Below are 15,952 nucleotides of genomic sequence, written 5' to 3'. Positions count from 1 at the left end.
TGGGGAGACTGAAGGAAAATATAATTTTTTTAAATTGTTTTTGTTTGTTTGTTTGTTTGTTTTGCGGTACGCGGGCTTCTCCCAGACCGGGACACGAACCCGTGTCCCCTGCATCGGCAGGCGGACTCTCAACCACTGCGCCACCAGGGAAGCCCTTCTTTTCTTTAATTGAAGTATAGTTGGTTTACAATGTCATGTTAGCTTTAGATGTACAGTAAAGTGATTCAGTTTATACACACGCACACACACACACACACACACACACACACACATATTATTTTTCAGATTCTTTTGCCTTATAGATTATTACAAGATATTGAGTATTGTTCTCTGTGCTATATAGTAGGTCCTTGTTAAAGGAAAATATAATTTCTTATATCTGCATTCCTACCATAATGCCTAACACATATAGGTGCTCAATTCATGTTGGCTGTTGATGATGATACTATTAAAAAAAAAAAGGAGGCTTTTCAACACATTCTGAACCTATTGTTTGAAAGATAATGACTTTAGGAAAAAGGCATTGTTAGAAATTTTCCGATTTTTGGAAAAGAATAAAATATATAATACAAGAGATAACTGTCAAGATACCAGAGAAAAAAAATCCATCTAATTGAGATTAGGTCTGAAGGGTTACTCTCAAATGCCTGATTTAATGTGTTCATTTTGGCCTGGAAGACTAATTATTAGCAATGGCCTCACCATCTTATTAGGCAAGGTGAGAAGGTGTGGGCCCTTTTACATAGAAGCTGACTAATAGACAAATAAATTAGATATGACTGCTTTGCCAAAGCTGATAAGCAAGGCCCTGTATACAGTAAGTGCCGGGTCCTGGTTCTTACTATGCAACATTTAATCTTTGAGGTTAAGTGGTTGGAAGAGGAAGCAATTATATTGATGTTCTTTGGAGAAATTCATTTACAGAGCTTTTTTTATTTTAGTTGTAAGCTTTTTTTTTTTTTGCCTTTTAAATTTTTTAATGAACTCCATTTTTTAGTATAGTTTTAGATTTACAGAAAAACTGAGGCAATGGCATGGAGAGTTCCCATATACATATACCCAATTTCCCCATTATTAGCATCTTACATTAGTATAGTACATTCATTACAATTAATGAACCAATATTGATACATCATCAGTTGTAAGTTTTTGATGCTGTATTAGACATCTTATCAACCATATAGCTCCTCAAGCTTTATTACATAACATTTAGCAGCACTTTTTTCCCAGCACATTAAACATATATTATCGATATATGTTATATATACATAACATTATTGTTGATATATATATAACATTTTTATTGTTACATATATTTTATTGTTCGGTCAATTTTCATTTCTAACACATCACCACTGGTTTTTTTGTTTTGTTTTGTTTTTGGCTGCATTGGGTCTTTGCAGTGCGCAGGCTTCTCTTGCTGCAGAACACAGGCTCTAGGTGCACGGGCTTTAGTAGTTGCAGCACGTGGGCTCAGTAGTTGTGGCACATAGGCTTAGTTGCTCTGTGACATGTGGGATCTTCCCAGACCAGGGATTGAACCCGTGTCCCCTGCATTGGCAAGCGGACTCTCAACCACTGCGCCACCAGGGAAGCCCCTCACCATCTTTTTAAAAACATATTCTTGTGTGCCAAACCTCTCTGTCTCACCTGATGCTCTCCAGTGTTATAGATTTTCTGCAATATTTTGCTTCCTAGAATTTGCAAATAATTTTAACAAAGTAAAAATTTATACCTTAGAGCCCATCCTATTGGGATGTTCCTCCATTTCAGATATAACTGAAGTTTCAATGATAAGAAGAAACTTCTGTTATGGGTTGAACTGTGTCCCCCTCAAATTATTATATTGAAGTCCTAACTATAGAGCCTCAGAATGTGAACTTATTTGGAGATAAAGTCTTAACAGAAGTAACCAAGTTAAAATAAGGTGGTCCCTAGTTCAACTTACTAGTGTCCTTATAAGAAAGGAAAACTTGGACAGATACATGTGGAGGGAAGACATATAGAGAAGATAGCCATCTACAAGCCCAGAAGAGAGGCCTGGATAAGAGCCCTCAAGAGGAACCAACTCTGCTGACCCCTTCTTCTGAAGCTTCAAGCTTCCAGAACAGTGAGGCGATACATTTCTACTGTTTAAGCCACTCAGTACACGGAACTTTGTTACAGCAGCCTTAAGAAACTAACGCAAACTCTATTTCCCCATGAAAATCAAAGATAGTTTCTGGAAGCTTTTTCTACTTCTCACCAAGAGATGAATTAGAAATTTTATAATCTACCTCCATGAATTAAGTGCCGTGGATGTCTTTGATATCTCTTAACTCCTTAAGCTTTGTAATCCCATTAAACATATTCTTCAGTAAACTACCAATATATTCATTCAGCTTTTCTGGTTAATCACAGTAAAATTGATGTACAAGATATGGGTATTCATATATCAAGCCCTCCTACTTGTTACAAAGATATTAAAAAATTATTTACATCTAGCATCAAAAAAATGCCAAACTAGTCATCAAAATAGAACACGGTTTAGAGTTCAGTGCTCAAATCTAGTTTCTACCAAGCCTGACCAAACAAAAACAGCATTTCACTACCTGCGTTAAAGTATTTTAATTCATTAAGGCCTTGGGTTCTAGTTCTTCACTTTTATGTGTTGCTATGGCACTATTGAAAGCAGTGGAAAACACACCAAGGTTTTCTTAAATTCTTAATCTCTCTCTTTATCAATACCCTCTCTGTTTAACTGAGTTTTGTTATTACAATTACACCTTCTCCCCAAGCCCTTTTAATTGTTTTTATCGATCCATTAAACATATATTATCGATATATGTTATATATACATAACATTATTGTTGATATATATATAACATTTTTATTGTTACATATATTTTATTGTTATATATTGTTCCTTTTTAATGTCTTTGCTTTTACTCTACCTCTCCACTGTTTTGCTCCTTAGCTTTCCTTGAATCTTTTTAACTACTCTAGAAGCTATATACTCACAGTTTTCTTTCTTACACTTCTTTTTTCTACAATATAACCCAAATTATCACAGATCTAGAAAGATTCAGGGTTCAAAGGAAATTCGGTCAATTTTCAGAAAGAGCATTCTATAGAAAAGATGATGTTTGTAACGAAAAACATTGAAAATACATATTTTTACTTATCAATTAACTTTGATTTTTTTCCTTCTTGGCATATTTTAATATTGATCCTACAAAGATTTGAGTCTTAAAGTGTTTTAACTATCTTGGGGCCCTTTTCACCTTGCTATTTTTAGAAACTAAAATCTTGGAGCTGTCAGGATCTTCCACACTGGCCGATTTCACTCTAACAGCCTCGGAGATGGCAAGATATTCCTGAAGCATTGGGTTAGAAGAACATGGGTTCTCTGTTCTCCATGGAAGATGAATCTAGGAGTATTTCATGTCAGGTTTTTCTCTCTTTGGCCTTGATGTGCACTTATCCTCCAGAGACAGGAGAGAAAGAGAGGGAGAGGGGTGGAGGGAGGAAAAAAAAAGAGAAAAGAAGAAGAAAAAGAAAAGGAGGAAGAAGAGGAAGAGAGAAGAGTAAAAGAAAAGAACCTTAGGACCAGTCATTCCCCAAACAAATGGCATTTTGGGTGAATGCCCTGACCTAGGAGGAAAAAAGAGACCAAGGTGACCCCAAAGTTATAAAAATAGCTCAGCGGACTCTTCCCAGAAAAATGTCACAGCAGGCTCTGGAAGGCAATTAGAGTAATATTTTGGCATCTTGAACCACCAAGGGGAAGAGTCTCCTACCGTCCTAGTTACAGCCCTGATTTTCATTTCCCTTTGTTGTAAATACTTATGAAATCATTTTAGAATGCTGTGAAGAAATAGGTGTGAGAGAAAACAAACTCTAATAGTAATCCTTTCTGCAAACGCCAGAGCCGCTGCAGAAGGAAGCTGAGGCAGCACCCAGCTCGCTTGGCTGTCTGCTCTCCCCATTGTCCTCCTCCTGCCTCCTTCTCCTTTTCCTCCCACACAGAAGCTTTAAAAATTTGCCAGCTCACTGTGCAGGCTGCCAGAGGAACCTGGCCAATTGCTGGGTCCGCCTGCCCTTAGACCAAGGACCTGGGGAGGTGGTTGCAACTGACCTTCTTTCTTTTTTTAAAAAAATAATTTATTTATCTATTATTTTGATTTTTAGTTGCATTGGGTCTTTGTTGCTGTGCGCGGGCTTTCTCTAGTTGCGGCAGGCGGAGTCTACCTTTTGTTGTGGTGCGCGAGCTTCAGTAGTTGTAACACACGGGCTCAGTAGTTGTGGCTCACGGGCTCAGTAGTTGTGGCTTGAGGGCTCAGGTTCAGTAGTTGTGGCTTACGGACTTAGTTGCTCCGTGGCGTGTGCGACCTTCCCAGACCAGGGCTTGAACCCGTGTCCCCTGCATTGGCAGGCGGGTTCTTAACCACTGCGCCACCAGGGAAGTCCTTCATGGGCTTTCTTGAGAGCTGCTGGGGTGACAAATACCTGATACTCCTTACCTGCGTCCTATGGTACTGAAGAGTAATCCCCCAGCACAGCCAAGCCTAGCCAGTCCCTGCTCCAGTCCAAACCCTCTAAGACTCACTGGTCAAAGCAGAAAAGCCCTCTTGAGTTCAAGCTTTTCTTCACACTCAGTAGCTCCTAAGATCACATTGAAAAATGAGGAAAAACAATAACTGGGAAAATATTTTAAGGATTCTAGGTGGGAGAATACATAATGCATAATGTATAGTGTTGAAGTCAGTGATTTATATTAATATAAAATCAAAAGAGATTAGTAAGTCATGACTATGTCTGTCTTGTTTGTCCTGACAGGAAAAGCATTACAGAAAAGGTGTGGTCATTGCTCATTAAATGATCTGAGTTCAAGTTTCCCTGCCAGCTGCTAAGGGTAGTGACAACATGTCTTTGAATCAGATTTAAGTTATTTTTCAAAGTCTTCATTTATATATAATTCATATTCAAACACAGAGAGAACTAAAATACATTAGATCCCTAAGCCGTTCAACTATCTCAAGACAGAAGAAAGTGGAGGAGGAGGACAAGGCAACGAATTAGGGACCAGTTAATGTAAGGATTCATTTATTCATTTTATTCATACATTCATTTAACAAATATGGTTTGACTGGTAGGGGATATAGTGAACAAGGTTATGGGTTCTCTGTCCTTAAGGACCTTTCTGCCCTGTGGGAGATCCAGGTGGGCCCTAAGATTACAGTGCACTGTGACTGGGACTGTGTGCTGTGCTGTCGAGTGCACACAGGAGGGACTCAAAGGGCTCAGATTTTAGCTATCTCTGAAGACAGCACAGTAGAAGCCATTGGAATCTCCACCATGGTTCCAGGAAGTATGATCAAATATATCTTGGAGAAATCTGACGCAGACTTCTGATTCCTACAGCCCTGAGGAGTCGTGTGGGAAATGTAATTCTCCACAGCTACGACCACCACCACCACCCCTGCCCCCCCACCCCCCGCTCCCCGCCAATTAATCGTCTCTGGATCATCTTCACAGATGATCCAGTGGGAAGAGCTAACCCTGAAGCGGTGTTAGCCTCATAGCCATTCACTCCAGTGGGTCAAATGGAAATACTGGTGGTGCTAAAGCTGACTGCCTGAGTTTGTATTCTGGCTACACCTCTTCCTAGAACCATGACCTTGGACCAGTTACTTAACTTCTCTGACTCAGTGTCCTTGGCTGTGAAATGGGCATAATGGAGTGACTGTGCCGATTACATGAGTAAAGTGCTGCACTAGTAAGGCCTGGCCCTTAGTGAACACTCAGTAAACTCTAGCCTCCTGAGAAGACATAAAGGGTTTCACATAAGAAAAGGACCTTTGTTATCATTCCAATTCAGTTGCTTTAAGCAGACATAATAGAACAGTAAAGGGAAATAAGATGTAAAGGGATGCGGTGTATGAAACAGTGGTGGAGAATAACCACTTCAGGGATGTTAATTTCATCTCTCAGCTCTGCTAGAGGAAACGTCATAACCAGGCTGAAACCCTTTGCTTTGCTCCCCATCATTTTTAGAGAAGGGAGGAAGCTAAGGCCATCAGACCTCTTCATGTCTCTTCTGGCCACACTGGATTGTTTGACGTCACAGACAGGAAGTACAGCAGTGAAGGATACAGACTCCGCAGCCAGATGTTTTGACCCAAACCCTAACTCTGCCATGAGCTACCTGTATGATGTTAAGACTACTTCCTCCTTCTCGGCCCACCTCACCTTCTTCATCTGTGATATCGGGATGACAATAATATCTCCCTTAGACTTTTCATGTTTGAGAAATTAAATATGTAGTATATGAAAGCCTCTTAGAACAGTGGTCAGTGATATTAGTGCTGTATAAGTGATAGTTATTATAAAATGTGTCATTAGTAAAGAACAATGCAAGGGATTGCTCAAAAGCATAAAAGTATCACTTAGTGAGTCGAGACAAGTTTGGCAAGAATTGTGTCCTGTCAGAGTTGGTGGTCATGAGGCAGTTAGCTCTAGGAAGACAAGAGCTGGATTTTGTCCCTACTCTGTTTGCTAAAAAAAATATGAATAGTAAGGCATAAAGCACTGAACGACTTTGAGAGCATAATAAAGAGGAAAGCACACTTGATTTGGAAGTGAAAACCCTACCTGTGAGGGGTGGTTGGCCTCATTTTAATTTGAGTAAGTGATTCACCTGCCAAGCACTCAGTTTCTACATCTTTAAAATAGGGAGGTCAATGGAAGAATTTCTAAGGTGCATTCCAAACCCAAAATTCCACACGGGTTAGTTATCCTTTGAAATGTTACAAAAGATGTATAGAAGTCTTTTTACATACCTAGCATATTTCCAAAATGGATTATCAAGTTGAAGATAACGTCATTTGTTGGTGTTTTCTGAGTCATAATGCGAGAATCTGAACCATGAGCAAATCTTTAAATCCATGAAAATGGATTATCTTTAGCAAACATGTTAACTTTTAAAGCTCTTGGATTGTAACAATAAAGATGATTAAGGACATTTTTGCATTCATCTTAAACAAATTTTTCAGAAATTCTAAGAATACAACATAATCCATTGGCATCTAACGTTAACTTATCATTAACACGGAGAGAATGAAAGCAGAACTCTTACTGAGGTTAGCTTAGCAATTCTCAACTAAAGCTGATTTAGTTGAGCTTTTAAGACATGAGCGTGGAAAGCATCAATCCAAAGGATTTGGGGAAACTATAGCACTGGGAATGTCTTTCTTCAGATTGTGTTCCTTGAAGCTGGGTTCCCCAGAGCTGCCTCGGTCACGACTGAGGGTTGGAAAGGAGCTTCGAGAGACATCAACTGAGGACTGGCTGCCTTCATAGGTTTTATAAATTGTGTAATGGCATAAAGATTTCATTTGGGGAAAGAAAAGATTCTGTTATGGAAAAAAAAAAAGGTGGGAGCATAATTTTGTTTGTTTGTTTTTAAATATGTATTTATTTACTTTGGTTGTGCCATAGCTTATGTGTGGCACGAGGGACCTTCATTGCCACCTGCGAGACCTTTGTTGAGGCATGTGGGATCTTTTTTTTTTTTTTAGTTGCAGCATGTGGGATCTAGTTCCCTGACCAGGGATTGAACTCAGGGGGCCGCCTACAATGGGAGGGCAGAGTCTTAACCACTGGAGCACCAGGGAGGGAAGTCCCTAGGAGCAGATTTGAATTAGAAAGTCTGGATTAAGAATATGGGCTTTGGGTCAAAGAAAGTTTGAATTTTGGCTCTGCTACTTTTTAGCTAAGTGATCTTGGGCTAGTTGTTTAATCTCTTTTAAGCCACCCTTTGCACATTTAATAAGCTTTCTTACTTCATAGGGTGGCTATGAGGATTTAAAGAGCTAACACATATAAAGCACTTGACCCATAACTTCGAGAACAAAGTAAGCACTCAATAAATGGTGCTACACTTACTATCCTAAATGAACGATAGGGCGGATCGTTCTGCCTTCCCTTTTTGCTACCTTCTTACGCTCCTTTTGAAATGTCTCAGAGGCATAGAAAACACTGTTTAAGCTTTCTGCCGTCAGAATTTGGGTCCAAACCTCCATGTGTTTAGTAAGCCCTAAAAAACCTATGGCTTTTTTTCCAAGATCTATTCATAGTTTAACGTGGGCCCAAAGGTTCACTTTGTAAGACTGTCTAAGTAGGGTAAAAATAAAATGTGCAGAAATGTGTGGAACGTCAACAATAAAATATAAGAAAAATGGATTATTCTTAGCTGAAAACAAAGGCATTCTAATCTATAAATATATATGCAGATGCATAGAAAAGATCTGGAAAGGATAGACACCAACACAGTAACAACAGTTACCTCTGGAGAAGGGAGGAGGAGGGATTTACCTGGATGTTATCTTAGTGTTTTACACATTTATTTACATATAAGCTGTGTAAATAAAGATCCCAAACAAACAAGCAAACAAATGAAAAGCAAAACCTAAAGCAAAGTCATCGTACAAACTGAAAAGAACTTTCAGAAAAGAGAACGTATGGACAAGAATCAAGGACTTTATTCTTAGGGCCATCCATGACTTGACACAAAGTCATATTCTGCTTAGTTCCATCCTTGAAGAGTACAGACAGCAGGAGGGGGCATTTCTGATCCTATCTCCAGCAAGTGATAGACCCAGGTTCAAAGGCAGATGAAGCTGCCAGCCGGATATCTTGGTGTAAAGTTCTTTCTCTCTGCAAGTACTCAGATTAGACATCAGTACCCTGGTTAGTTCTTTGTCAAATCCAAGGTCTACAGAGGCACCAACTGAAGGCTACTGGTAAATCATGCTCTTAAGCAAAAAAAACTAGACAGTAAATTAATATTGTTATTAGTACATTTCGATAGCAAAGAAAATAAGAGAAAACCTAAAAAAATCAACTTGAGTCTCCTCTAGTGGGAGACCTTGCCTGCTGCTGGGGCTCCAGGAGCAGCGGCCAGGGCAGCGTGGGTTTTGCTTTGGTTTTAATGCATACATTTTGGTCCGTGGACTTTAGGGAAGATTTTGCCTTACTGAAGAGAATTCAGTCACAGGCGTGTGGGAACCTGTGTTAGCCCTCTGGCCTGGCCTGACACGCTGTTCCCAGCCCTGCCTTCCCAGCTTGCCCACTTGGTGTAGGAGGTAGTCCAGCCCAGTGTATAATCACTGTGTGCTGCTGCTGGTTTAAGTGAAGGGCTAATGTTTCAGGAGCAGCACAGAAAAGACCTGAATGAAGGGACAGAATGAATGAAGAGAGCCATTTTGATGGAATTGCCCCAGGGTATTAAATAAGCTGGGCAGCTGGGGACTGGAGGAAGCTTCTGTTGCTAAAGAAACTCTCCATAAGAGTGTCAGTCATCAGTTGCTTAGCAATCATTCATTTCTTACCTCCCACTTGTGTATAAATTTGCAGATTTACGCAGACCACCAGTGGGACCATTACAATGAACTGAGTTTATTGTGAAACACACAAAAAAGAACCCCCCCTCTATTTTATTTTATTATTTTTTTTGCTCACTTACAAGCAATGTAATGTTAACTCTCTGAATAGAACAAGGAATTCAAGAAATAAAAGTATACAGCAGCATAACCCCATATTATCACTTGAATTCAGACTGCCCACAAAAAAGAAAGGCAGTTGTACCAAGTAAAATTGAGGCATTCTTGAAATAGAGGATTTAAAATGCTGGATTCTATCATTTCTGTAAAAGGTCATTCTAGTCCTTTGCTATTTTTACCATAGATAGAGACTCAGCAAGTTATTGGCTGGACGGATTTGGAAAGCTAGAAGCTGCTGCTTCTGAGGCAGGAAGATGATAATGCAGCACTTGACATGAGTGAATGAAAGGTGTGGGAAAAGTTGAAGCCTTCAAAGATAACAGAGAGCAAGAGTGCGCTACTGAATTAGTCCCTGACTAAATTGCTAGCCGTAACTCTACCCAGGCCAGTTCTCTTTGAAACTGCTTGTAATCTTGTGGCTTTGATTGAGAAATTCCCATTCCCAGCTCTAAACCTTCCTTAAGACATCTCAGCCCAACCCCCTTCTCCCAAAGCAACTCTTCGGGGCCCCCACCCACAAATTTGTATCAAGGCAGGTATATTTCCTAGCTGGACCACTGCTACCAGACACGCGGCTTCCATTCAGGGCTCTGCAACTGAACCTTAGGCTTACCTCAGGCAAGCAATCAAAGGCATTTCAGACAAGAGCAGAAAACAAAAGAAACAGACAAAACCTGTCCTTACCCGCTTCTTAAAAAATTGGAAGGCTGAGCATTTCTTGACTGGGAATCCATTCATGTCTTTGTTTACCATCTTCCACAGTGGGGAGTTCACAGTTATAGATCCAGGGTGGCACCTGCCTGGTCAATGCATCTGGTTCTCGGTGTGCCTCCTGGAGATAGTTAACGAAGACGGAGCGTGATGGAGAATCTAGCAGGGCTCAGGTTTTCACTCACACATTCTGCAGCACTGGCTACTGCAGCAACCTCTCCGCACTCTCAGTTGTCACCGGCAGTGGCTCTTCTCTTTCCATCATTGCTCCGAAACGCAGGCATCACCGCTACAGGACCCCGGGATGCAGCGGATTCCGGGGAGAGGCTCCTGCTGCCGCAGAGCCGGAGAAGGGCACCCGCTGCGCGGCCCCAGCTACCTGGCCGCTCTGCGGCGGGTGCACTGGGCGAGTCGCTCTGCTCCAGGTGATGAGTTCTGGAGGCTGCTGGAGAGGAGAGCTCGTTTTGATTGTGCAAGTTCCAGTGGGAGCTGTAGTTAAGTAGCTGAGAGAAGGAGTAAGAAAGACCAGAAGCCAGAGGGAGGGAGGGAGAGCCGCGCCACAAAAGCAGAGGGAGACAGAAAGCAGTGCTGGAAGCAATTCACGAATATCTGAGCAGCGGATGGAGAGAAGGCACCAGCGCAGGAAGCGCTGAAAAGCAGTTGACTCCCCTTGGGAGGGTTACTTGAACAGCTTTTTTCTTTTCTTTTTGTTGTTAAGACCATTTAAATCAAACTTTCATACAAAATGCAGAACGTTTTTATTTTATGCTCATTGAAATTCTGTTGATATGTATTCCTGGGAAAAAAAGGCTCTCAGTGGAAACGTAATCAAATTTATTCCTGATCTGTCCAAATGTGGAGAAAAATGAAATAAAGTGCAAGTGTACATATAACAATTGATGATCTCTCATTATGTAGGACCTTTCTAGTGTCCTCTTCTACTTGTCGTAATACAGTGGGCAACCGTGAACGTAATTGTGTGTGTGTGTGTTTTCCACTAAAGGAGTCTGCTTAAAAAGAACACAATGGGCATATATCCAAAGTGTTTTATGCAAAAACTACAAAGAGCATTACCCAAAAGTACTACTGAATCCATTTGACGGAGAGGAAGGACTCACAGTGAATAACCTATACCCCATCAAGGGAAAAACTATCCCCCCCACTATACTTTTTACTCGTTATTCTTTGCACATTACAGTCAATTTAAAAAGCCATGTAATTTGTGTGTGGCTTATTTTTCCATTTTTACTTTTTCATGTTGATATTTTATGAGGATTTTAAACAGTTGATAGCTAAATAGAGCAAAGAAAATAATCTTGGCATCTGTCAACTGGGCACTACTACGACATCAGCGTGTGGCTTTCTGCCCGTCACATGACCTCACACGCCCCTCAGACCGTGTCTCATCCATGAAAGGGAGGCAATCACTCATTCATTCACTCACTCCTTCACTTATCTAGTCATTCACTGGTTTGCCGTGTCATTCTACGTATCCATTAAATCAGATCCCAAAGCAGCAAGTGTCCCCAGGAGGTAGGGCCTTTTCAATGTCACCACGAAGGAATACAATTAATAAATAAAGGAAAGGCACAAAGTCTACTTGATAAAACAAATGGCCAGGTCATTAAAAACAATGTAGCTAACACTGTTAACATATTTATATGACAGTCTATGGCAAGAGGAGAAACATACAGGTTAACTGGGGAAGAGATGCACTGACTTCATTGAATTGGAATATAAACCTTTATAGCTGGATCAGGTTTCCTTGGGAATAACCATGAACTCTTGTTAGCTAAATGCTTTGGGATTTCCAAAAGAAAATGCAGCACAACCAAATGACGGCATGATGATTGAGGAAAAATAAGCTATTCATTTTAGAGAGATACGTTAAGCTGTCCGAGACGCCAGGGGTTATATTATTTAATCTCCAACATCGATAGCTTTTTGTGGTTCTTCTGAAGAGTTCATTAAAATTCTGGCAGTTCGAAGAGAATTTCTTTTCTTTTCTTTTCTTTTCTTTTTTTTGGCTGTGCCGGGCGGCTTGCAGGATCTCAGTTCCCTGACCAGGGGTTGAACCAGGGCCACAGCAGTGAAAGCCCAGAATCCTAACCACTAGGACACCAGGGAACTCCCCAAAGAGAAATTTTTTTTTTTTTTTTTTTGGCTGTATTGGGTCTTCGTTGCTGTGTGCAGGCTTTCTCTAGTTGTGGTGAGTGGGGGCTACTCTTCGTTGCGGTGCACGGGCTTCTCATTGTCATGGCTTCTCTTGTTGCGGAGCACGGGCTCTAGGCATGCAGCCTTCAGTAGTCGTGGCACGTGGGCTCGGTAGTTGCGGCTTGCGTGCTGTAGAGCGCAGGCTCAGTAGCTGTGGCGTACGGGCTTAGTTGCTCCGCAGCATGTGGGATCTTCCCGGACCAGGGCTCGAATCCGTGTCCCTTGCATTGGCAGGCAGACTCTTAACCACTGTGCCACAAGGGAAGCCCCCCCCAAAGAGAAATTATTTTAAAAATATTATTGGATTTTCTTTTTAAAATTTTCTTTCTTTCTTTTTGGCTGCATTGGGTCTTGGCTGCCTTGGATCTTTGCTGCTGTGTGCAGGCTTTCTCTAGTTGCAGTAAGCAGGGGCTACTCTTTGTTGTGGTGCACGGACTTCTCATTGCAGTGGCCTCTCTTGTTGTGGAGCATGGGCTCTAGATGCACGGGCTTCAGTAGTTGTGGCACACGGCCTCAGTAGCTGTGGTGCATGGGCTTAGTTGCTCTGGGGTATGTGGGATCTTCCCAGATCAGGGCTCGAACCCGTGTCCCCTGCATTGGCAGGTGGATTCTTAACCACTGCCCCACCAGGGAAGTCCCCAACACAGCATTTTTATTAAAAAAACTCTCATGTGAAAAAGAATCCTTTGATCCTCTATTTGCATTTTTGTAGTATATATACTTTTCCTCCCAAGAAAAATGTTTAAACCGTGAGGCAAATAATAAAATAAAGTAAATAGGTAGGACCGACTACCAACATATAAATGATATGGAAAGAGGTTATGCCGATTTGGAAGATCTGGTTACTAACCTCCCTTCTCTAACTGTGTGACCTTGAACAAGTCCCTTCAACTCACTGAGCCTCAGTTTCCTCATCTGTAAAATAACAATAACAAAATGCATCCCATCTACCTCATAAGGCAATTGTCAGTATCATTTTTTTTTTTAATTTTATTGACGTATAGTTGATCTACAATGTTGTGTTAGTTTCAGGTTACAGCAAAGCGATTTAGCTACACATACGTATATATATATACATATCCTTTTTCAGATTCTTTTCCATTATAGGTTATTACAAGATACTGACTATAGTTCCCTGTGCTATACAGTAGGTCCTTGTTGGTTATCCATTTCATATATAGTGGTGTGTATATGTTAATCCCAAACTCCCAATTTATCCCTCCCCCCTTTTCTCCTTTGGTAACCATAAGTTCATTTTCTATGTCTGTGGGTCTGTTTCTGTTTTGTAAATAAATACATTTGTATCAATTTTTTTTAGATTTCACATATAAGTGATCTCATATGATATTTGTCTTTCTCCTTCTTATTTCACTTAGTATGATAATCTCTAGGTCCATCCATATTGCTGCAAAAGTATCAAATTACATATAAAAGGGCCTTGTATAAGAGTATTTAACTCTACTGTTTTGGTCTTACTAAAGCAAGAGACATATACTGCTGTAATACTTTTTAGAAAGTTTATCTTTCCATAGATTAAAGTGTTTTTGTATTATGCACTTAGTTGTTAAATGGAACACAGATTCTTTTTTTTTTTTCTTTAACAACCTGGAAAACCAAAAGTTGATAAACAACAGAAGATCTATCTAGTGACAAATGTCCCTAAGGAGAAAAGGATACAAATAGACCACATGATGAGAAATGTTTTACATTCCTCTTTGGCCCAGATGACTTGATCATTTGCTTAAAACTCCAGCCACAATGGTAGTGATGTATGTATGAAATTAGGAAAGCCCACTGGGAATTATGGGTTGTTTTTGTACAGATGAAAGAATTTTTCTTTTAATTAGAATTCTTTGGTTTCACCAAATTAGATTTATTTTTATTTAATTCGTGCATATATCAAAGGAAAATTACAAAAGAAGAGCCAAACCCTGCATATCAGTTCATGATATTTTTCTTTGAGAGAAAGGATTATGTACACACAAAGAATCAATACCAGAATGGATTCATGGAATTTTGCAGAAAAGATGCCGGTAGCTATGGATTGCTGTCCCTTTTGTAAATAAGAGACTAAGTAAGGATAAAGTGCTGCATCCTTACAGTTGGTTTCCATTCTCACTACATCCAAAAAACAGTCATGCAATTTATAGATATACAGCTTCCTTATAGAGACAGTATTTATCAACTATGTTCTTCTAATGGGCAAAAAAGTCAAAAAATATTTTCAATGTTAATTGATTTGGCACTACTTATTGAATGTCAAGTCATTATACTTATGAGAAAAAGAACAAACCAATAAAAAGAAGAACTGTATTTATCTTGGTAAATCCTATCTGAAGATAATATTTAATTCACATTTAAGGCATTTGACGTTTTTCCAGGGATATGGTTTTAGCCAGATCACCAAATAAACTTGACTTTTATTTATCTCTATTACCTGAAACATTTTTACATAGAATTACAACATTTAGTTCCTTAGTTCAAGAGAAGCGGTAGCAGCTGATTAAAAATTCAAGCCACCTCCCTATATTTCTCTGTTACTTGCTTTTTACCTGGGTCTGCTCACCCACGCAGGCACACACACACATAGACCTCTCTTTCTTTGTGTTTTCTCTCATTATTTCGATATAATAAAATAGTATCAAACATATTTGTGACAGCCTTTTCTGACACGAAGGCATAAAGAAATCGGCTCTTTCTTGAGACGATGTGACAACATGTAGCCCAAGGGGACAAGTCAACTTGTTAGTAATTGCTCATTTGAATATTAGTGATAATTCATTCAACATAAACAGTGAAGTTTACAGCTCAGCCAGATTTCATGTTTATTTCTATTCCCTCGTTTAAATCATACAAAAGATTTAGGACCCGCAAAGATTGTTTTTTAAAGAAAATATATTCCTTTGAACTCCCTTTAGACTTGACCATCTTTATTACAGTGATCTCTTTTCTCCTGAGTCAGGATAGTTTCAACATGTAGCAAGCAAGACTTTGTGTAAATCTCATTGATGGAGACCTGGAAAACATACAAAGACACACTCCCGCTTGCACACACATGTGCATACTCAGTGGCAACGAATAGAGCAGGTCAGCAGAGTATCCTGCAAAGGTCATTATCATCTGTGAATTAGATTGCCTTCTGAATGACTTTGAGAAATGAAATAGAAACTCTAGATGGTAATGGATTTCGTAGCCTTTTTATAAGATGCAATTTTGGGCATTGGGGATATTTTTAGCGACTTCTTTGTTTTTCTTTCAACATTCAACCTTTGAGATCAGGTTCAATAAAATTCCTAAAAATGAGGTCAGAAGTCATGTTATTGATTTGATTTGTCGAAAAGATGTTCATTAGCTACTTCTCTGTGTGGAGCACAAATGAACCATGGGGTGGAGGGTTACTCCTGTCAGCCATCCCATCATGCTCTGTACGTGATGCAGGAGGCTATTGGGACTGGTATTGATTGAGAAGACTCTAGAGGGAAATT

General features: G+C 40.0%; 1 protein-coding gene across 1 annotated transcript in view; it reads right to left on the bottom strand.

The window, feature by feature from the left end:
- The window catches only part of SGK1 (serum/glucocorticoid regulated kinase 1), a 110,911-nt gene extending 100,190 nt beyond the window's left edge, over nt 1-10,721 (bottom strand). Inside the window, exon 1 of the mRNA XM_060029931.1 lies at nt 10,227-10,721. Coding sequence (XP_059885914.1) covers nt 10,227-10,295 — 69 coding nt within the window. The 5' untranslated portion in view covers nt 10,296-10,721. The remainder of the gene's footprint in view (nt 1-10,226) is intronic.
- Between the last annotated feature and the right edge of the window lie 5,231 nt (nt 10,722-15,952).

Source organism: Delphinus delphis, chromosome 14, assembly GCF_949987515.2.
Source record: "Delphinus delphis chromosome 14, mDelDel1.2, whole genome shotgun sequence".
NCBI classification, from domain to species: domain Eukaryota; kingdom Metazoa; phylum Chordata; class Mammalia; order Artiodactyla; family Delphinidae; genus Delphinus; species Delphinus delphis.
Note: the sequence above shows the minus strand (reverse complement) of the source record. Positions and strands in the feature narration are given on the sequence as shown.